Source organism: Branchiostoma belcheri, unplaced genomic scaffold, assembly GCF_001625305.1.
Source record: "Branchiostoma belcheri isolate BF01 breed outbred unplaced genomic scaffold, Haploidv18h27 scaffold1, whole genome shotgun sequence".
Taxonomy (NCBI): domain Eukaryota; kingdom Metazoa; phylum Chordata; class Leptocardii; order Amphioxiformes; family Branchiostomatidae; genus Branchiostoma; species Branchiostoma belcheri.
In genome coordinates this window covers 11,654,280-11,677,640 of record NW_017802379.1, presented here as the reverse complement: position 1 = coordinate 11,677,640, position 23,361 = coordinate 11,654,280, and the positions used below count along the sequence as shown (strand labels likewise).

The window sequence follows — 23,361 nt, the reverse complement described above, 5'->3', positions numbered from 1 at the left end:
CTGACAGTGATCAACATATTAATAATGGGCAAAGATGTCTGTTGCCATGTCGGAACGTGGATGGCAGATAAATATGAAGAGAGAAGACAAGAAAAGACTCTGATTTAATGTTTTGTTTTTTCCTTTGATGTAGTGATATGTGGTACTGGCTGTGTATACGTGAGGTTCCCACTGAATCAAAAGCATTTTTGTACAATGATTAAGTCAAAATTCTAGAATGTAGGAACCTTGTTTTTTGGGGCGGGGGGGGGGCTGCCTTGTTGTTGTTGTTGTTTTTTTTGCGCGCGCGCTCGCATTAAATTTTTTTAGGCTGCAGAGGATGTCATCCATACATTTTATGTGCTGTGGCCTAACCCATACGAGTGGGGTAAAGGTCGATATCGCATTTATTTAAAATAACTTACATCAATATCCCTGTAAAGGCCAAGTTTTGTTGAAAATTTACTTTGCTTTTCTAATGGGGTAAACTCTGTTTATCCTCAGTGAGGTGACACCTTAAACCTTCTTAACAAGTTTCTGTCAGCGCATGGCAGGACATTGCTCATCACCTTGTAATATTTTATCACCACACTTTAAAACGACACCCTTAAGCAATGGAGCAACATTAATGTTCAGACAATTACAGTTTAAATGTGACTGGTGATCAAGTTATTATTCTAATTATGGGTTCACCACACCACGAAGTGGTGTGGTGAAACCATATTGCTTTTTCTGATGTTTCTTCTCCTCCTCCTTCTCCTCCTTCTCCTCCTCCTCCTGCCATATCTTTAAATGGATTTCAGCTTCTTCATTTTAGGGCCTAAGGTCCTGAAATTTGGTATGGAGGTACAGTGGGCAAATACCCCTAGGCGTTTTTTAAATTATTGTGATACAGGCTTTTAGAATGGTTTTATTTGAGTTTTTTGGCTGTGTTATAGCAAATGTATTACTGTGTTAGTCTGCCTTGTTTACCACGTTTGGGCATGAGTCATCAGAATGGAATGCAGGGCATCAACCAATAGGCATGCAGCTTTCCTCTATACTTCTTGCTGATTGGCTGTTGGGATTTAACTTGATTAACACCTGCACAGAAGCATTTCCATACTGACAGTATGTCTGTATTCAAGTGTTTTGGTAGGTATTTCAAGCTTTCCTGCTCCAGCATTGGAATGCCGGGCATGGACGTTTTTTTTTTTTTTGAAAATCAACAGTTTGCATTATGCAATTAAAAATCCTAACCAATAAAGTAGGGAATAGCTATCCAACTGTTGTTTTAGTTGTATTTTACTTCATATTATAGTTATATCAATGTAAATCATTGTTTTCCCTTGTGTTTCCCATTCTTTCCCTGCCATGTCGTAAAATGTGGTGAACCCATCGCTGTATTTGCTCCAAAGCAAATATTGGCCTTTCTAGTTTTTATTACTAGCTTTATTTTTGTTAATGACATTTTTATTATTTCTGTCAATAGTGGTAGTAGACGTAGTATTATTTTTATTATCATTAATATATATTAAGTTATAACTATGCACACCATTATTTTGTGACATTTATGTTTATATGCATTTGTGGTTTGGTTGAGTATAACAGCTAGGATGTCAGATTAGACTAGGGTGTACATTATTTCCCTATAGAGTGTGACAGACTGTTTATATCAGATAAAATGAGGTAGATACGATAATTATATGGTCTGTATTTGGAATTTAAAAACCCACATATCTACTCCACTACCATCCCCAAAACGCCGGTAATTGTAATGCCATATAATTAATGTATAGAAGGGCAGTGTTTCTAACCTTTTAGATTGTAGCAGCAAATTGGTACGGGTTCTTATTGATTGTTGCTTTATATCTACTGGCTTTCTACTTTAAAATTTAGTATTTATATAATGGCATATCCTCATAATTTGCATTGTTATGCAAAAAAAACTGGCGCGTGTTTAAATATATGTGCTATATTTAACATGACATTGCGCATAAGGAACATGCCCCATAGTGCCATCATTAATGCACTCATGGTTCTGAACACATCGTTACTGAACGATCCCCAGATGTTCTGGTAATGACAATCACCAATAGAAGAACCTCCCGGAAGGTCGCTTCGCTTATTACGTAGAGGCAGGATGACAGCATCTAGGGAGAGACTCATTTCCCATCCGTCGATCTGAACGTGCGCACTGCTTTTGTTGTACGCCTCTTTAGGAAGGCATTGAAGATATTTCTCCACCTGCTACCCAACTAGTCAAGCGTCTGCTGCAGTACTGTGTTATCTACGATGGACGGATCAGATACAAAGACTGAAAAATACGTCCTGCAGCTCATAGCCAGGGCCTTGCGGACAACTCAGGTATTTTCTTAACATTTATATCATTATAGAAACCATGTATTTTCTTTTTTATAAGTAAGCATGCCTAGTTAAAGAAAAAGAACACAAAATGTGTTGCCATATGCTGACAGGATGTTGTGTTTGATGAAATATGTGGGTGGTTTCAGGATTAGATAATTATCCATCCATTTGGTCATCAACTGATTATATGTTTAGTCATGCACTGTTTACCTTACGTTCACGATGGTCAGATTTGGGCCCAAAAGTCCCACTCCGCTACTATGGAGATCGAATCCCCCGAACCCGCGAATCTTGTTCGATATGACGTCATTCGAATAGAGCGGGCGTTCGATCTGGGGTTACCCGCGGTCATTTACAGTAAAGCCGCTACAACCGGCTACTTCAAGCCCTTTTTTACTTGGGAACCACGGAACAGGAAAAATCCACCTTTCCACAAATATGAACCGTTTTCAAAACATTACATCTATGCCGTGATTTTATTGTGGATATGTAACATGTAACGAAGCTACTGCCGTCATCGTGGGTGACCTTGAAGGTCAGAATTCTTGTTGACGCTGTTATAAAATCCAGGTCCCCATATCCAAGTGGCACAGCATGCGTGCAAACATGGTATTTTAACCATTCCCAAAAATAGCTCAAATTACCTCATTGAGGGCTTGTTTGGAAGAGGAACGATTTCCGCAGATTTCTGTCTTAGGGATTTTTTAAATATGGCCGCGATTATGAATTATCGGTATTTAAAGTTAAAACACTGCGTTTTTAGCTCTTCTTTTGACTGTAAGTCGAGTTTTAGTTAAAAAATAAAGAAATCCTAAGACAGAAAGTTTAAATTTACTGTAATATTTCTAAAAATCCAAAAATCTAACCTTATTTTTAATTTTCGGGGCCTCTTAAAATCAGTTGTTTGGTTCTCGTGAACCCTTTTTGAAATCCGAAATTGATCTCATTTGGAAGCAAATGTACACAAAGTGGAGCAAAGGCAGTGCAAGAGTAACATTTGAGGTAAACGAAAACACTTATTACATTTTATTTTGACGAGTATTTACTCTCCAATTACTTTTGTTTATTTTCAAATTTTACCCGTTACCTCCGGGCCGGCCCGGGACTCCCGCGCGGCCACGTTCGAACGCGTTCTGTAACCCGATACCTCCCTAGAAATGCGATTTTAGCCTAGCAACCGACCGCCGTGGTTGTAAACCAAATCACGTCCTTTCATTTGTTTTCATTTTATTAAATATGATATCGCTATAAGTATCCCAAAAGCCGATTGAGATCTATAACATTTGACACCGTCATACACTGACATAATTGAAAGCCGATATGCTTAGACTAAAATTGAGATAAGGCATAGAAATGAAAACAAACATTAAGAATAAAAACTGAATATTTCACGTCACCCATTCAAAATTGACGCAGCGAGCTTAGATTACCTCCGTGAGCAACATCATTATATGAACATTACCCTAGCCTGATATGATCTATTATACCGAACGTATCAGTAACTCATCTAATATTTATGACGATGATCTTAGTGTCAGTAGCATCCTTGTTCGAGGATTCCAGGTTCCTTCTCCTAATAATACGATTAAGTTATATTTGCATTAAGAGGGAAACAAATATTATACATAGTATTATTGTACATGATATATATTTGTTCCGAAAATTACTATGTATTAGACTAACGGTGAATCTCATGTTAGAAATTCCATGAAAAATATAGCCGACTGCACGTATATAAAGTACCTTTTTAAATCACCAATACTTAAGATCCTTTTTTTTTAATTCATTCCTTTTAAATGTTGCTATGAGCCAAAAATCTCACGAACTTTTGTTGTCTTTAATTTTTTATGTGACAGACAACGTGATTATCCTTTTATCTTATATTTTCATCTGAAAGCAACTATCTTTATCTGAACAATCTATGCTTTATACACATCAAAAGGATGGTAACGGTTCAACATGCTTTGAAATAAAAACAAATGCCGATTTGGAATGAAATTAAAATGTGGCTTTGTAGGCTAAAGCATTTGGTATTATTTGTTATGCAGCAAAACTGTTACCGGCCCCCAATCAGATTTTGTCGGGAGCCAGGTCTGACAAATACAGTCTCCTGGCTCTTGGATAGTTAATTTTTGAGATTAAAAAACGCTGCGAATTTCCTTTAACATTCACCATATTAGATAGTCTTTAATGCATTTTTAGTTATGAGAGCGTGTAAACGAAGAATAAAATCAGCATAGACTGCGAAGAATGGTGTTTTAGGCCACACCAAGTAAATTTTATGGATGACGTCCTTTGGAGATCCTAAATCTAATGCGAGAGGGCGAAAAAAAACAAGAAGGGCCCTAAAAAACAAGATGCCTAGATTAGAAATATACGACAAATGTTAGACGACAAATGTTAGGACACAAATTGAATGAGGTGACACAGTTTAACAACCAACAAGTCTTTTATTCATCATCAAAACAGCAATAAATCAAGTGGAACAGTGGACAGTGAAAAATTTTCTGTTATTGACAAGATGGTCCTGTCAATAGTGCAAATTTTCTGTTATTGATATACACTTTCAATATATATCAATAGACACTTTCTTCGCGTTACGGGTTTCACATCAATCTGGTGATTTGCGGCACTGTCTTGACTCTTTGGTCATAGTTACAGGAAGCGAAATTTCTTGTTTTTTTTGTAGGAACAGGCCAAAATCAATGCGCGCGCGAACGTTATCCATAAAATTTACTTGGTGTGGCCTTATAGTATCATATAAGCTAAAAATTTTGACGGATTGATTTTAGATGCTTATAATTAGATGCACGTCGTTTTTACGTGCTTCCGGCAGCAAAATTACTATAATTTAAACTAAGGTAATAACGGTCTGCTAACTAACACTTAATCAGCTGACGTCAAGAGTATCTCTTAAAAGTAGGGCGTCATGTGTAAGCTTTATCCTGTGTTTTCAAAGACTTTAAAAAGAGAAATATGGTGTTTTTATAGGTAATAAAATATATAAAACAGGGGATTTGATATAGGAAGCAATATATAATACATTTTTATTGCATGTTCTTGCCCAAATGGGCTAAATGCACAAATGTAACCACATGTGGTCGAGAGAATAAAAAACATGGGTATTACATGTACATACTGGAGCGCTATATTCTAAAGGTAAGTGCTAGGAGTCTATATATTACAACTTTACAATACTATATACTACCTATCAGGTACTGTTAGTTGCCCTTTGTTCTCTCTCTTTTGAAACATCTGGAAACATAACGTAGTACATAGTTTGTCTGTTTATGCATTCGTTCTTGCATGACATCAAGTGTTTAAACGTGTCCTGCTTTGACATTTCCTTACATATCTTGTCTAATTGTAAAGTTTCAAATAGCTCATGAAGAAAGTGTATCAATATTAAAGGCATCCATTGCAGTTTTTAGGGCTTCAAAATCTGATTTAAAAGCCAATATTCTAGTCATTTACCTACATAATGAGTTAAAATAACTCTATCGCAATATATACTGACCCTCATGGAGCAAAATTTACCAAAGTCCTGACGGGAAATGGTCACTGGAAGGGCCTTAGGCTGATTTTTAGGGTACCACCAAGAAAATAAAAGACTCCTCTTGGGGCTTGTTTCTGCACTTTTAAAAGCCGTAAGTATGAAATACTGACTCAAATGTGCCAATGTGAAGCAGCATGTGTCAATATCACAAAGATTGCCTTATTCAGTTTTGCTGCCCTGAAATTGCGCTGAATGCCTTTAACATTAGTAACCATATCTCGCCAGGTTGGCATTGGTCGGCTCCGTGGTCAGGATCTCGCCCCGAACATCGGGAACGGTATCGGGCGGCTCGGGCTGAAGTCAGCGGTGCTCACGGCGCTGGCTGGGGGTGTCACCGTCATGTCTGATGTCCTGGTCGACACGGAGGCGTCCAAAGACGAGAGGAGAGACCAGGACCAGTTTGCAGACATCTTAATCATTCCGAGAGGTGAGGCTAAGAAAATGTGTCGCTGTGAACCTTTTAACGCAACGAGAGGTTGTAAAAAAGACGCGGTGGTACAGAGAGACTGCAGAATTGATAAAAACTCGACGTTCTTACGGCTGTAGATATTCAAATCTCTAATGATAATGCATGATAGAGATAATCATTTTTACGATATGAAAATTAAATAATAATTAAAGTTTAAGTCCTTTATTAGGATTTTAATCACTTTTATTATGCTGGACATGAATGTCTTTCTGATGTCTTGCATAGTAACCGCGAAATCGGCTTTGAATCGCAAAGTCACAAAATGCGAGCCTTCTTTCTTCAGATAATGTTAACATCTCAGTGTATATAATAATGATACAATAATACATGTAAGCAATGACTATTATTCTTCATTTCACAAAAATATATACTTATTAGCTCTGCGTATACTTTTACTGTTTAAGGATACCGATTTCTATAATAATTGGCACATTTATACCGTTTCACGAATATTTTTTTTTTCTTACTTAACATTAGGGGAGTCTGAGAGATGGGATGGCTCTTCCACACCTCCACGTCGCCGAAGCAGCGACATGGTGTCAACAATACAAGAACACATGGTGGGGTACACAGACCCGGAAGAGGCAGACGTTACAGAGGAATGGATATCTGCACAGACCAACAACATCAGCGTCAAAACTACCCTCCCACAACCCACGCCTGTCGAGATAGAAGCACCCTGGGTCATTATAATAAATCTCGTCTACATCTCGGCGAGTTTCGCGAGAGTTGGGGTCCCCGTCCGCCCCGCCTATCGGAATCCTCTGACTGGGAAACGTTTTGGGCTGCCAAATTATAGCGACCAGGAGTACCTGCAGGAAAATGCCAACCGCCTTGTTGCCCTCTCTATGGAGGACTTATTGAACGTGAAATTCCACGATTTGACGAGAGGAATTATCACCATTACAGACAAAAGACAGGTTTGTGGATGTATAAAATACAACAAAATGTTGCGTAAAGTATTTTCAAAGTTTTTTAATCCATTTATTTATTTATCTAGTTTATTTAATTTGCATTCACAACGTAATTTATTTAATTCCTATGTCACACATAGCCGAATATGGCAACCCAAACCCTAGCTGAACCACGGTTAGGAAAAGGCAAGGAGCAAGGTTTAGTTGGGTAACCTGGTGTTCAACAAGATCGGCTACTGTTTCAACTGCACCTTATGGGCTTAACAAATAGTTTAACTTAGAACATTCGTTTAGGGATGGTAAGCTTGTAAATGTTAAAAGTAGGTCAGTATTTTTTGGACATTGTGGGCTGCAAAATGTGACTCAAATTTAGTTCAAATTCGATGCGGCGTAACCTAAGTCTGTTCAACCTGAACGATCGCAAACCTCGGTAACTTAGTTGGTTGTCGGGAGAAAGTGAAAGGATTAATTTTAGGTACGATACGTAAAGTTTTTAATTGGGATTTTCATGCAATTTCCATAGAAAAAAAAAACAGTACATTTGCTAATGTTTGCCATGATGGAATTGCTTGGTTGACCTTGCAAACAACTTTAGCGGCTTTGTCACTATTGGCAATTTTGCTTTATATAAAAAGTCTTGTTACCACTTATCGCTGTAAATACTGTAAAAAAAAAACATTTAAGAAACTCATTCGTTTTCAAATTGCGATAACGTTATTTTTGTTTTGTTCTTCACCCCCCTCCCCTCCCATTAGGATGTGCTGAAGTCTGCCATTGCGCAGGCGCGGAAGCTGCAGGTACGGCAGGACACGCCTGTGTACGCCTTCGCTGTGGTCGCCATCGGACCTCGAGTTGCGCAGGCGCTCTGGACCAAACTCCTCATCCAACCGTCAACGACATAGAAGACAACGACATATCAATTATCACCTGGCAAACTATAAATATATTAAATGTTAATTTGTGTAGACGTCATTCTACAGGAAGTTAAACTGTAATTTGCAGCTTCGTCACGTCGTCGAAATGGTGGATTGCGTATTTCTTTGACAAAGACCAATACCAATTCCAATATATCCGCTAAAAATGTTGTCAACAATTTGTTTGAAAACTGGCTATGACGTAAGTGTTTGTCGCCATGTTGGATATTTAAACTTGAAGTTGTCGGGTAAATCTAGATCTGTGTTTAAATACAATTTTGCCTTCCCCTTTATTCTGGGTGTAAACAGGCAACCGGCTTTAAAGGAACATTTAAATCAACAGACGGTATAGCAATTACATTAACAATACATTCACATTGATGTTATTCACAAACGAATTCTAATAAAAATGCAGATATTGTTGCCTCTATATTGTTGCCTCTATTCTGCCACTTCCTTTTTATGTTTCAGCATTATTACAATGCATCAAACAGGACAGAAATACAGACAACATGTACTTTATTAACGTAGAACATATTCATCTGATGCAAATATATACACAAAAACATTGCAAAACGACTACATTGAATGCATGTGTTTTAGGAGCCACTTAACTAGCATGACATTTAGATAGACAAAATGGTTAGCCTTTATTAATTCATCTTCATAAAAAGGATTCTGCATAACGACTTGGCACTTTACATCTTGCCGTAATAACGAAAATAAAACAGAATTGACACCGAATGACGCATGCAGCTAGCTGCCAGGCAGCTTAAAAGCCTCTCTCATCAGGATGGGCTTTCAAAGGCTTTAAAATCAGCTTCCTGAGTGGCAACCCAGGGGAATACGCTTCACATGAAACCTCGCCTCGGCAGTTATCAACATGTGTGATGGGAGTCATTTCTATCAACTCACTGGCTTTACCGCTCCGGTGGGCGTCTTCAGCACTTAGAGCCATTAGAAACGTAGGTTTCACCTTGTGTGTCAAACCAACAGGAACACATTTTATTGAATTGTTAGTGTTTATGTTTTTGTTTCCTTTTTTGTTGTTGCTTTGAGGTTAACTGCACACTTTACTTCAATATTTCACTACTTTTTACATTTCACTACTACTTAATGTAATTGTTTAAAGCATTTGTCAAAATCTGACTGTCCTGAGTGCCAGCCCTTGGAAATACGCTCCACATGAAACCTCGCCTCGGCAGTTATCAACATGTGTGATGGGAGTCATTTCTATCAACTCACTGACTTTACCGCTCCGGTGGGCGTCTTCAGCACTTAGTACCATTAGAAAGGCAGATTTGACCTTATGTGAAAACCTTGTGTGTCAATCCAATTCTATACATACAAGGACGTCCACATTTTTTCTTGAAACTCGAGTGTACAATTTCCTTTTTTTCCTACCTGTGACTGTACATTAACATTCATTTCTCTTGTGCACTCATGTATCCGTTTAAAGCATTTCTCAAAACCTGGCTGTCCTGAGTGCCAGCACTTGGAAATCCGCTTCACATGAAACCTCGCCTCGGCAGTTATCATCATGTGTGATGGGAGTCATTTCTATCAACTCACAGACACTGGTTTTACCACTCCTGCGGGCGTCTACAGCACTTAGTACCATTAGAAACACAGGTTTGACTCTGCGTGTCAAAACCTTACTTATAGGTAAGACCACACGGCATTGAAATTGCGCATGCTTTTTTCTTTCTTCTTTTTTCTTGGAAATTCACTGCACCATTTCCTTGAAATATATTTTACTTTTTCACATGGGACTTTGCGTCAAAATTCCTTTGCAGTTAGCAGATGGTTACCTACATTCCCCGACGTTTTGATCTCAAAACGTCTTTTATCACTTAACACGATTGTCTAAGATTCTACAGTCTGGAGTTTATCATACTCTACAAATCACCCGGACAGAGGCCTGTCTAACCCCCGTCTTGTATTAGCCTCGAGGTTTGCCTTTAAAATAGCCCCGTGTTATTCGAATAGTCTTAGCTGTATCTTCAGCCTAGCTCACGACCAAAAATGAAATTTTATAAAAAAAGACTGTCTCTTCGTAACATACAAACCGTCGTTCACCCAGTGACTACCTGTTTCAGGTCATCAACAAACATTTGTTTTCAATTTTGTCCTAGAACATAGGAACATTATAGACCTTGTATTTTGTTACTCTACACAAACTATGTAACGCTGATAAAATGTATCTTTTTTAAATTGTACTTAAGACCATGCCAATTTAATTTCTTGGTTAACGGATTTTTCTTGAAAAATAATGGAGCGGGCGGGCAAAAAGAATAAAAACAGGGCTAGGCATCCTATTATGGCCCAAAATGGTACGATAGGAGCCATGAAGTCAACACACCAGGCTGGTTCAAAATTTAAACAATGAATTTTGAACTTTTAATGATACCATTGCATTGAAAGATGGAATAACTGTAAGAATTAGGATGAAAAGAACTGTTTTCAACTGTTCAGGGCAAAATATGAGCATTTTGCAGTTGATTCTGGATTTTTATTTTTACTTGCAAATCAGAAAAAAATGAAGCGGGCGAATCCGTTAACCAAGAAATAAAATTAGTGTGGCCTAATAGTAGTTTTCTTTATGTAGTTTTCTGTCGTCCCCTACATGTGTCCGTCTTGGTACAGCCCTGAGCAGTGACAACACGTTTTGGTCACGGCGGTTTTGACCTGAGAAGTAACGCAAACAGTCACCGGTGTGTTCTGATGTCATAACGTGCCAAAGTCAACACAGCCGCCATTTTACATGAAAAGATTAGGGCTCCGCCATGTTTGTTCTCCATTAGGTCTTTTATCTCCCAGCAAATCAAAACGCCGTTTACGTTTGCACAGTGTGTCCCAGCCAAACAGGGTTGACAGCTTAAATGTGATTCGCGGGCGGCACTGTTTGGCAACCTAAATATTTTTCGTCACCAAGGATACCCAAATGCGCAGGACGGTTTTTGTCGTCCGTTACGTTGCTAGCGACCACAGAAGGCTACGTGTAGCGTGACAACAGCTTTAGCCAGGTGTTACTCCTACCTTAGCCACAAACAGTGCCGCATTCTACCTCAAGCTTGGGCTAAAACTGTACTACAGCAACAAGGTAAGTACAACCTGACTGTTTTATTGTGACCAATGAGGCAGATTAACCACAAGGACTGTGACTGTTTGTTACAAAAACGGAGCAAAGATCAGGTCTTATGGTTTGTTTGGGCTGTCTCAAGTGACTTTTATTAGACACTTCTCGACTCTAAGAATTGCTTTGTTCATTCTTCACTCACGTTGTCGGTTATAGGACTAGGTAAGTAGGTTAGAGTTTCAACTGTAAAGAATACATGGTAGAAACCAGTATTAGTAATATGATTAGATTTTGGACATGTTTTCTACCAACTACACAAATTTTCAGACGTCACAGTGGGTCAAAGAACAACCGTAGAGTAAAGTTTAGATCTATGTTTAAATGTGAATAGCTTAAGGTACACCTTAGTGCTGCGAAACAATGTGTATTAACGCTGTTATCTCTGAAAATCGGCTTAAAACAGATAGAAACTTAATCGTTGTACACAAGGCTATGAAAGGGACATAAAAGGCTCTTTGTGCACGTCAGAGTACATTCTTAGCAGACTGTGTAAATACATGGCAGCTAAGCGACCGTGGTAAAGTCTGGAATGTGTGCAAGGCGTATGCTGTAGACTTCGGACTTTTAGACGCTATGCGCCAGTTTGCTAATAGATTAACCTCTACGAGGCTTCGGAAAGAGTCTATAAGTGTAGAAATTGGCCGAATAGACGAGTTGGTCCGCCAGAGAGTACTTTTTGCCCCTCCCAAAGTGTAAAAAAACAATCTCCTGACATCTTATCTGCCTATTTGGCCAATTTCTACACTTTTCAGCTACCTCTCGGGCCATAGTAGTGGCTATTAAAAACTCACGTTGGGAGACAGTTATGCATAAACAGCATGACTTACCATACCTAAATTAGCCCTTTTCTAAAATACATATATCTAAGTTTACTTACCTTGGCAAGGCAATTTCATAGTGCAGGCTATTAAAATGTTTGTGTGTGGGGTCGTTATACCTACTATATTAGACAGCATGGCATATCAAACCTAAATTAGCCCTTTTCCAAAATACATATATCTAAGTTTACTTGCCTTGGCAACGCAATTTCATAGTGGAGGCTATTAAAATGTTTGTGTGTGGGATCGTTACACCTACTATATTTGACAGCATGGCTTATCAAACCTAAATTAGCCCTTTTCTAAAATACACATATCTAAGTTTACTTACCTAGGCAACGCAATCTCATAGTGGAGGCTATTAAAATGTTTGTGTGTGAGATCGTGTCGGATACATATATTAGACAGCATGGCTTATCAAACCTAAATTAGCCATTTTTTACAAAATACATATAATATACTTAAGTTTACTTACCATGGCAACGCAATCTCAACAAAAGCAAAAGTCGAAAGGCATATAGTACATTTAACTTGACAGATTTCTTTTCAAAAAATATTTGTAACAAAACTGTTTAGCATATCGTTATGTTAAATCTACTAATAAAGTGGTATGAACTTTGTGTGACCTTTCAAATAATATTTGTAACAAAATTGTCAAGCTTATCGTAATGTTAAATCTACTAATAAAGTGGTATGAACTTTGTGTGACCTTTGTTAAAAACGCCTGACTGATCACATAGAAACCTGCACAGTCGTGGCAACTATCTCCTACATGTTTAGACTGCCAGGACCGGATATTATGTAGCACAACAACCTCTTGTAATTTGAGCTGTTACAAGTACCACACTTGTGTTCCGCTTCATCGACAGATTCCCCCATTTTCTTAACCATGAAAAAAACAATGTTACTACTATTAATAATAATAATTAATATTAAAGAACCCTCTTAGAAAAAGTGAGTAATTTTGTCTTCTACTGCCACAAAAGGCCTTTTTGGCAAGCTTACAAGCATACTTGGTAATGTTGTTGATTTAAACACCCTTTCCGACAATTCTATACAATATTTAGTTCTTCGCGGTTGTTTCCTTTATTCGTATGATATCAACTGTAAAATAATGTTAGCCGCACAAAATTTTATAACAGGAACAAAACGATTCTAACTGTATGTGTCTCCCGTGATGGGAGGTTTGTTACTCACGTGAGGTTTTATGTATTTTCAAACGTCTTGTAAAATATTTTTCTTTCATTGTAAAAGTGGCTGCGGGAATATAAGTTGTACCTAACTTGAGTTCGCAGTCACTTAGTCCATGTCTTTTCATTTGTAATCATCGTTGTGTTTCTGAATAATAAAAAAAGGCCGATGAAGTCAAAGTCGCCCAATCTTGTACAATATAAGCTGTAGAATGTAGCAGTACGTTGGAGGTAGTCCCTTATACCATTGTATTTTCTTTTTACTTCGGGTGATAGTTATTTCTTTCTAATACATTAGCTCGGTTCACAGAAAGTGTGCAGTAGTAGTATGCCATGCTCGAAATACCTGCACGGCTCCAATTTTACCTGCACTAACCTGCATATACCCAGTACATGGACCAGTGCAGGTTAGGTACAGTTACACATCAGAAATACCTGCACAGCCCCAATTTTACCTGCACTAACCTGCATATACCCAGTACATGGACCAGTGCAGGTTGGGTGCAGGTAGACATCAGAAATATACCCAGTACATGGACCAGTGCAGGTTAGGTGCAGGCAGACATCAGAAATACCTGCACAGCTCCGATTTTACCTGCACTAACCTGCATATACCCAGTACATGGAACGGTGCAGGTTGGATGTAGATAGACATCAGAAATACCTGCACAGCTCCAATTTTACCTGCACTAACCTGCATATACCCAGTACATAGAACGGTGCACGTTGGATGTAGGCAGATATCAGAAATACATGAACCTGCACAGCTCCAATTTTACCTGCACTAACCTGCATATACCCAGTGCATGGAACAGTGCAGGTTAGGTGCAGATAGACATCAGAAGTACCTGCACAGCCCTAAATTTTTCCGGGAACTAAGGAGCATATGCACTCGGTATTGCGAGCCCTGACAGTACTACGATACTTGATTTGTAACACAGTTTGTATACGATTCTATTTTACAATGATCTATAATTAGTATGAATGTACATTTCGATCTTTTATTCATTATTTCATTAAACAGGCATCACCATGGATCCAGGACACGTAAAGTTGATAGACTCCAACATGGCGACGCTGGTTCGTGAACTAGAGCTGACGTCTAACTTCTACAGAGTGATGCAGGACAAAAATGTCTTCACGGACGAGCATATCAAGAAAATCAAGGTAAATTAACATTCCTTGTATTTTTCGTCCCGAAAGATTTTGGTACTAATTAACTGTGTCGGTAACTTATTGCACCATTTTTTTTCAAATCTTTAGATAGATTTTTTCTGTAAAACTCTAAAAATGTTATCCATATTTTTTGGTAACTTTTCATTTACTTTTCAATCCTTAAAACACAGAATCTTGCTTTAGCACGGTACTAGATAAAGAACAATCCTGGATACAACATGCACCTAGTTATGCATGTTAAAAGTCTTAGCAATATTTGGGCTGAGATTTTATTACTAGAATGTTCCATCTAAGACTATCGACTTGAAAAAAAACATATAGTAAATCAACTGTACAGTTAAACACTGATTGCCCGTCAAAGAACAAAAAAGTATTTAAAAAATGGGACTTTACGTAACTATATCATTGATATAAATTGGTTATTTTTCGTCAATCGAAACAGCCTGGCTAGGCCCCGGTTAAGAAATGTGACCTCAGCATTAGGGAGAGTTCTTACAGGGCTGAGCTGTAACTGATGTAACCTTACTTCTGTCTCACAGGGAGAGTCCACGTCCGTTCAGCGGAAGACGAAGCTAATAAAGCTGCTGAAGAGCCGCGGTCCTCACGTCTTCCACCTCTTCTGTGACTCTCTCATGGAAACCGGACAGATCATGTTAGAGCGCACGCTCAGAAACAACGTGGACGCTTTGACAGGTAAATGGCTGTTTGTTTGTTTGTTTGTTTGTTTGTTTGTGTGTGGGGATATACCAAAATGGCTTGCAGGGAATGGTTGCATGTAGTATGGTTTTAATGAATACTTCTTCACACATTTTCTACTTTTTCCTACTTTGACTTTTTTTAGTTTTTTTTTATTCAATTTTTGTTATTCCCTATTCTCTAAACTTGTGTGATCAAATGCTACTTGCTGTTGCTTTATTCAATCTCGATGAAGTATAAAATTTGCTTTTCTTGTCTTATGCAAAAGTAGTTATTTTGCAATCGTCTTGAGCCCATGTCTTTCTTAATTTTCATTCGCTTTTGTAACGTTTTGAAAGATAAATTTGATTATGGTTGCTGTGTTGGCGTGGCTTTAAATGTGCAAATCCGTGATATCTTGACAATGTGAACATCATAATCAGCGCAGTACTGATGATATTAAAGGCTACCTCAAAGAAGGGAGCATGTACTCTATGGATGCAGCTCAACGATGGCATAAGAGATCAAAGTGTCCTCTTGTTCACTCAAGTCTCTCTGAATTTTCTTAAGGGATGTTCCCTTAGCGCGTCTCCTTAATTCTTTTCCTTTTATATACTAGACCTGCTTCGTCTTTTCAGCTTCTATGGTGCTTCTTTTCTGTGCACTCTTTTATCTCTTAGGTGTGTACTTGTTTGAAAAACAAAAACATGTGTAAATCATTTTACGGAGTGTTAAAAGTACACAAAAAGTTGTGTTTGCATCACTATCTAGGATGAATATTATCAATACTTTAATTGTTTGCAAGTGACCCGTAATGATATAAAACAATTATCTGTGAGAAGACACATTTCCTTGCAAATTCTAGCTTATAACTATGATTAAACTAGTACTCGTATTAGCACAAAAACTTGTATCTTGTATCAGATAGCTTTCCGAGGATATATGTGTCGTTTCTATATGCGAAATAAATTTGCAATTATTTATAGATAGAAGTTATCACGGTTTTTAGTTCTCTTTCGGAACGAAGACAAACTAGTACACACCTCTGTATTTCTTTCTAATTTCTTTCTTCTTTCCTGTACCTTCCCTAACTATAGATGGAAAAGAGGAAGTTAAAGAAGAAGACCTCCTTCACGCACGGGCAAGACAACTGGACCAAAACATTGAGAAAAATCTGAGGGAGGAAAACGCCATTCTTGTCCAGAAAATCAAGGAAATGGAGTTGGAACTCCGGGAACGAGTTCGGGCTCATGAGAACGAGTTGTTCTACGTACGAAGGGAACGAGATGAGGCCATAGCTGACAGAAACAAGGCCGCGCAAGACGTGGAGTCCTTGTTGGTGGAAAGAGAGAAACTCTTAGAAGAAAATGAACTCTTGAGAGCACAGAAAGATGTCGTAGTTACTGCCCTTGGAATTACAGAAGCAACTGCTGCATTGGAGAAGGTTGAAAAAAGCATGAAGGAGAAACGTCGAGAGGCAGTTACAAGCAAAAGACCTAAAATGACTCTCCTTAAAGTCGATACTTTTTAGATTAAAAGTGCCGTATACAGATTTTCGGGCTTGAAAAGTCGACGCTTTTTTAGATTAAAGGGTTTCCTATTTAGTTTTATGGGGTTGAAAAGTCGACGCGTAAACACTGAATACTCAGTGCAGTTTATTTTAGGACTTAAAAAGTCGACACATTTTAGACTAAAGGTGCCCAATGCAGTTTTTAGAACTTGAAAAGTCGACTCTTTAATAAATGTGACCGATGCAGTTGTTAGAGCTCGAAAAGTCGACACGTTTAGACCAAAGGCGGCAATGCAGTTGTTCGGACTTTAAAAGTCGACGCTTTTAAAGGAAAGGTGCCAATAGAGTTTATCGGGCTTGAAAGGTCAACACGTTTAAACTAAAGGTGTCCAAAGCAGTTTTTAGGCTTAGAAACCATTGAGTAACTGCTTTTTGGCGTTAGAAACCATTCTTTTTTCAAAATCAAATTCTAGTTGCTTATCAGCATATATTAAGTTGAAACAACACTAGCCCGATGTATACATGTATCATACAAGCATCATTACCCGAACCAGCAGCATTTTATTTATCATTTATTAGTCCGAATTGCCAAATATCAATGTAGAATCGTAGCACGTCGCAAAGATGGCAGAGTATATGAGAGTTAACAGTAACATTTGGTCCATGAGAATATCATAAATGACAATCCTTTTTTTCCATATGCAAGCTGTTTGTATTTTTGTCAGAAATGCAAACATGTCGGCAATTTCTTATTTTCTTAGGCATGTGCGTGCTCATCTGTAGTTTTGAAGAAAGTCGCTAGGGTTCATAATTTAACTGCATCTAATACAAAAGAAACACCGAGATGCGACTGTGAGCGTTTATGTTATTCGTTTCCATATCAGCATTTTAACTACATACTTTTAAACACAACTTATGACTCTCTGTTAAGTCGCTTGCTTGCCAGAAAAAAAGAATCTTATTCTCTATTAGTCAAATTAGATTCTTGAAATGATAAATAAAATATTGAGATTATGTTATATGCTAGCCGGAGTTCGTTGTTTGTATTCCGCATTAAATTTTATTTTCTATATTTTAATTAGGAAACTCTGAAAGAAGTGCACAGCGAATTTGTGTAAATCTCTCACCCTCTCTCTCTCTCTCTCTCTCTCTCTCTTTCTGTGTGTGTGTGTGTGTGTGTATGTATGTGCATCTGTGTGAAGCATTGTTTTTATGGGTTCACCACACCACGAAGTGGTGGTGAACCCATATTGCTTTTTCTGATGTTTCTTCTCCTCCTCCTCCTCCTCCTCCTCCTTCTCCTTCTCCTCCTGCCATTTTTTAAATGGATTCAGCTTCTTCATTTTAGGGCCTAAGGTCCTGAAATTTGGTATGGAGGTACGGTGGGCAAATACCCCTAGGCGTTTGTTAAATTTTTGTGATACAGGCTTTTAGAATGGTTTTATTTGAGTTTTTTGGCTGTGTTATAGCAAATGTATTACTGTGTTAGTGTGCCGTGTTTACCACGTCTGGGCATGAGTCATCACAATGGAATGCAGGGCATCAACCAATAGGCATGCAGCTTTCCTCTATACTTCTTGCTGATTGGCTGTTGGGATTTAACTTGATTAACACCTGCACAGAGCATTTCCACCTGCACAGAGCATTTCTTGCTGATTGGCTGTTGGGATTTAACTTGATTAACACCTGCACAGAGCATTTCCATACTGACAGTATGTCTTTATTCAAGTGTTTTGGTAGGTATTTCAAGCTTTTCTGCTCCAGCATTGGAATGCGGGGCATGAACGTTTTTTTATTTATTTTGAAAATCAACAGTTTGCATTATGCAATTAAAAATCCTAACCAATAAAGTAGGGAATAGCTATCCAACTGTTGTTTTAGTTGTATGTTACTTCATATTATAGTTATATCAATTTAAATCATTGTTTTCCCTTGTCTTTCTTATTCTTTCCCTGCCATGTCGTAAAATGTGGTGAACCCATCGCTGTATTTGCTCCAAAGCAAATATTGGCCTTTCTAGTTTTTAATGTTTTATGTTTATGCCGACGACATAAAAGCTTTGCTAAACCTTTGCTTGCGCAAGGATGTATAATGTCCTTGCTTGCGCTGGCCTGCGCAGTCACATTGAGTTTACTTTCTCATCGTTCTGTTAAGAAATTTCATTGTCCAATGCAAGTCGTATTAAAACAATTACAAAAACTGGTATGCCTTCAAACATATATACAAAATTATGGTAGTCTAGGAGTGCACTGTTTAAAATAACCATCTTAGTTCATTTACAGTAAATCTTCTTCTTCCGAAATGTATTTGGAACGTATACTAAAAGGTGTTTTACGCCATATTTGTAATTATATCTCTTTATTTCTTATCCAAACATTTGGTTTTCTGTATGTTTCCTTGTACGTTTTTGCAACTGTCATGTAGGTGGTGGTCGCATTCTCATTGTATCACTTCTTTCCTCTACCAAAACAGAGAAGTCCAAGTCTGCTCACATCACCAAGGAAGAGAAACAAATCCTAAAGCGGAGACTCAAAGAGTTGAAGAGAAAACTCGACGACGACATCAAAGAAGAACGAGGATCCCTCATTGATCGTATGATCGCACTTCAGGAAGATCTGGAGCAGAAGATCGCAGATCTAGAGAAAGAGCTGCAGTGGACGCGCCGACAGAAGGAGGCTTCGGATTCACAAAGAGATGAAGCTGTCAGAGACAAACGGATGACACTCCTACAGGTCGATACGTTGGAGAAAGAGTTGAGGAAGCTCGGGTTTGAAAAAGACGAGCTACGCCGAGAGCGAGACATGGCGTTCAGCGCGGAGGAGACAGCAAAGAGGGAGAAGCAGAGCTACGATCGGGCAAGGGAAGCGGCGGTACGGGACAAAGACGACCTCAGGCGGGAGAGAGACGAAGCGCTGCGGTCAAAAGACCAGGCGTGGCAGGAGAACCGCGTGCTGGCTAACGCCCTCTCGGAGAGAGATGTCGCCGTGGCCGAGCGAACCCGCGCCGTGAGGGAAAAGAACGAAGCCGTCGCCGAGAGGGAGAGAATGCAAGCCGAGCTCATCTCAGCAGCGAGAGATCGTGACATCTTCCTGAAGGAAAAAACAGCCGCGCAGAAAGAGAAGGAAAGATACAACTCCGTCATGGTCAAGGCGCTGGCTGACAAGGAAGAGTCGGAAAGAACGCGAGACGAGTCCGTCAGCGAGAAAGTCCAGGCAGTGTCAGAGAGGAACAGGATGGAAAAAGAAATGATGGAAGCCAAGAAAGACCGAGATTTAGCTATACGTGAGATGAACAAGGCGATCCGGGAAAGAGAAGAGGCCGTGTTGGAACGCCTTCGTGCAATAGAACAGAGCAGAGCGCTGGAGAAACAGAAGGATGCCGCACTAACTGCACTGGGAGGGTCCGGCAATGCACTGGACATGCTCCATAGGGACACACCGGACTCACAGTTAAGCTAAGGACTCACTTAGTCTGTTATAATGGACTGTATCTGTGGAATTATCATATATTTTTTTTAAACACGGAAAAATAGACTACGCATACCAATTCAGGGAAGTTTGTGAAACCAATAAATTTATGATAGATGCTCAAGGATATTCAATAAAAACAAAGAACATTTTATATATAGACTGGATTTTCAAAATCGTATTTGATAGCGATATTCTGAAGATAAACGAGACAAACATATCATCTTTAAAGTTATAATTTGAACATGTATATGAAGACAACATGACTAATGTAGTTGAGTTATTTCCACTTTATGAAGTGTTTCCATGCACATGCACAACTTAACGTACTTTACTGCACAGGGTATTGAGGCATACGTGCCTTTGGGAATTGTCAATCACATCTTATGTAACTTTACCTGTGTTTTGTAGAGGCACCTGTAAATCACAATAGACACGTCTTTTTTTCATTAAAAAGAACAGTGACTTATATGTATGATTGTTTAATTTTTTTCTATCAACCTTTATGCTATACAATTACTTATATATCCGCTTCAAACATGGTTAAGTTGCCATTTCCTTAAAACTGCTCGGGAAGGCTATAGGATTAGAATGGGGGGTTGCTGTGCACAACTAAACTATATGCGATAAATATGTTAAAGTCTAAAAGGGCATTTATTCACACCCAGCATGGTCACTGTCCAAAATATCCAGTCCAGTAAAAAGATGGAAGGTAGATTTGCATAGTGGTTAACAAAGTTTCAAAATAGTGATGGCAGCCTTGTCGAGCGATCGCCATGACGTCACGGTCGGCAAAAATTTGGTAACGGTTGGCCGATTTGCATACCAATAATTTGAATGTGTCTTTAAATAATTTCCATATATATAGTGTAAACGAACATTTATGCACCAATACTACTGCCTTATCGCAGTAACCTTTGACACTTGGCGAGGACGCGCGCCTGTATGACGTCACGGGTGACCTCCCTATACGCCTCAGGGTTTACCCACAGACACAGACCTGTCTCGTCACGTAAAGGAAAAAAATGGCAACATAGTAAAGTCAATGTTCCTTTCCTAATGTAGCCGCTTACACCTCAATATGTGTTTCAGAATAGGGCGAGAATCTAAGAGTTTTGATGCCCATTCTAAACGTAGCAGCTTATTTTAGGATGACCTTGTAACACACACTCGATTCCCTCTAACTCATACCCGGATATACTAGTAGTTTCCGGTACACACACCCCTCCCCCAGCAACAATGGTTAGAATTAGATCATGTTTAAAACATATGTATGTATGAATGGTACGTGTTGGCATGGTTATTATAAACTGGTGTTTGGCGAGTGTTTGGGAGTAGTCTCAGCAGTATTCGGTGTTCAGATTTGACTTCACATCATCTCCACTTCGACTCGATTGGTATAAAGGTGTAGGAGTGGTCAGACTGCTTTCGACCTTGGGGACGTTGGGGAAGGTTCAGAATGTATGGGGGTGGGGGGGGGCGATTCGTGTGACGTCATGGGGATCTCCCCATACGTCCCAATGCTGGAAACAGTGACTGGCATGCCTATTTTTAGTTCAATTACTAAAGATTGGTGTTTTGTTTCCTTAAAGCAAACTGTTGTAGCTTTGTTCGTGGTAAGTGAAGTGCCTAATAATACCCGGAAATGGTGTCTACGCAGGCTGGATATGTATGTTACAAGTTTGACTTTTCCTCATTGGGCTGGTGACACCAACTTAGACGGAGGTACATATTGTACTGTATTGAGCAGGTAGGATCATTGGATTTACATTTGATTAACTGGTGCTTGTAGAGTGTCGTTTTTTTTATACATTTATCATGATTGTTGTTGTTTTTTATTAAGGAGAGAGCTTTTTACCTTCTTCGTTCCGGTCTCTTTTTGTAAATTTGTTGATTTTTATGATAGTTCTTCACGTAGGGACTGTACGATGTTTACCGGGGGGGGAGGGCTGGTGCACTGGGGGGGAGGCTCGTCACTGAATGACATCCAGTAAATTTCTAGCGGGGACCAATCAGAGGGCTGCTGAATAATTTTAATAATTTATCAAGGCCCACGGACGCGGTTCTTTCACTTGTAAAGTAGCCAATTACCACCGAGCCGGTGGCACACGATGGGCGAAAACATGTATTTCACACCCATTGTTCGTCGACATAAAGCGCTTATACATTACAAACAGAATTTTCGTAGGACTGCCATTACTTTAGTTTGCAGCATGTGTATTGAGAACGAGTATCTTCATAATTCTGCTTGTTGTTTGTAGAAGAACGGCAAAATAAAACAGTTTTCAATACCAACACGACTTAGCAGATAACACGTAATGAAGCCCACTTTTTACGCAGATTGTAGCACTACGTAATGTTACACAAACTAACAGTAGATGTTTTAAGGAATTCACAGAAATGACAATGATAGATAATGTAACGGATAAACATTATACAGCACAAAATAAAGAGTAACAGTAATGTAGTCGTCTTTGGCCGGGTATGGCAAGTTATAGTACGTACATGTATCGGTTCAATCTTTAACGGGTAAGTTGACAGCAACAAGCAAGATGCATAGGTTCTATTACTTTTGTAGCTCACTTGCGTCTAGATTTGGGACGAACCCATGTTACTTTTTCGCCGCAGTTTTTCATGTAGTGGTTACTTCGGCAGCCTTTCCGCTGACGCAAACATACTAGTTTGAGGTTCCACAGTTCAGTTCTTACAACGTTAGCGCTGGAAGTGGTGTTTTCCAAGTTTGTTAGTCTGGTGATGTTGTCTTTGTTGGCTTGTTGTCTGTCATTTCCCTCCATTTTTATGTTTGGCGGCCCGTCTTCGATGGGTTGTGTTTGGTTCACAAATCTCGGCTTCGCTAAGATCCGTTCCTTCCCGTACGTAGTGGTCGCTCCATTAGCGCTAGTGCAGCCACATTTGAATGTGTAAAACTTAATGTCTACAGTCCCGTTTTGATTCGTTCATCAAAGTAGATTTCACTAAGGTATGACTTTACTAACTGATTGTGGAAGTACTAGTACTTAGTACTGAAGTAAACAAGAAACAATATACGCGCTCTGGTTGAGTTCATGGCATTTACATGAAACAAGGTGCTAATAGCCGCTAGTCGGTGACGCGTCAGCAGCCCTATGATTGGTCCCCGCTAGAAATCTACTGGATGTCATATAGTGTACACGGGGGGGGAGGGGCCATTGAAAAATTTTTTGGCCTG

The 23,361-nt window shown here is 39.0% G+C and overlaps 2 protein-coding genes across 3 annotated transcripts in view; both read left to right on the top strand.

Annotated features, from left to right (window-relative positions):
* Nucleotides 1–10,933: 10,933 nt before the first annotated feature.
* On the top strand, nt 10,934–20,616 carry LOC109481151 (calponin homology domain-containing protein DDB_G0272472-like). The gene is made up of 4 exons (XM_019783690.1): nt 10,934–11,281; nt 14,350–14,492; nt 15,041–15,194; nt 19,159–20,616. The coding sequence occupies exons 2-4, from the start codon at nt 14,358–14,360 to the stop codon at nt 20,142–20,144; spliced, it is 1,275 nt and encodes a 424-aa protein (XP_019639249.1). The 5' UTR covers nt 10,934–11,281; nt 14,350–14,357; the 3' UTR covers nt 20,145–20,616.
* Nucleotides 20,617–21,739: 1,123 nt separating this feature from the next.
* Nucleotides 21,740–23,361, top strand: part of LOC109478453 — a 51,098-nt gene continuing 49,476 nt past the window's right edge. The window contains exon 1 of one of the 2 annotated variants that reach the window (XM_019780025.1): nt 21,740–21,903. The gene's annotated coding sequence lies outside the window, so the exon portion shown is untranslated. The remainder of the gene's footprint in view (nt 21,904–23,361) is intronic. The other variant, XM_019780116.1, reaches the window with a different exon arrangement.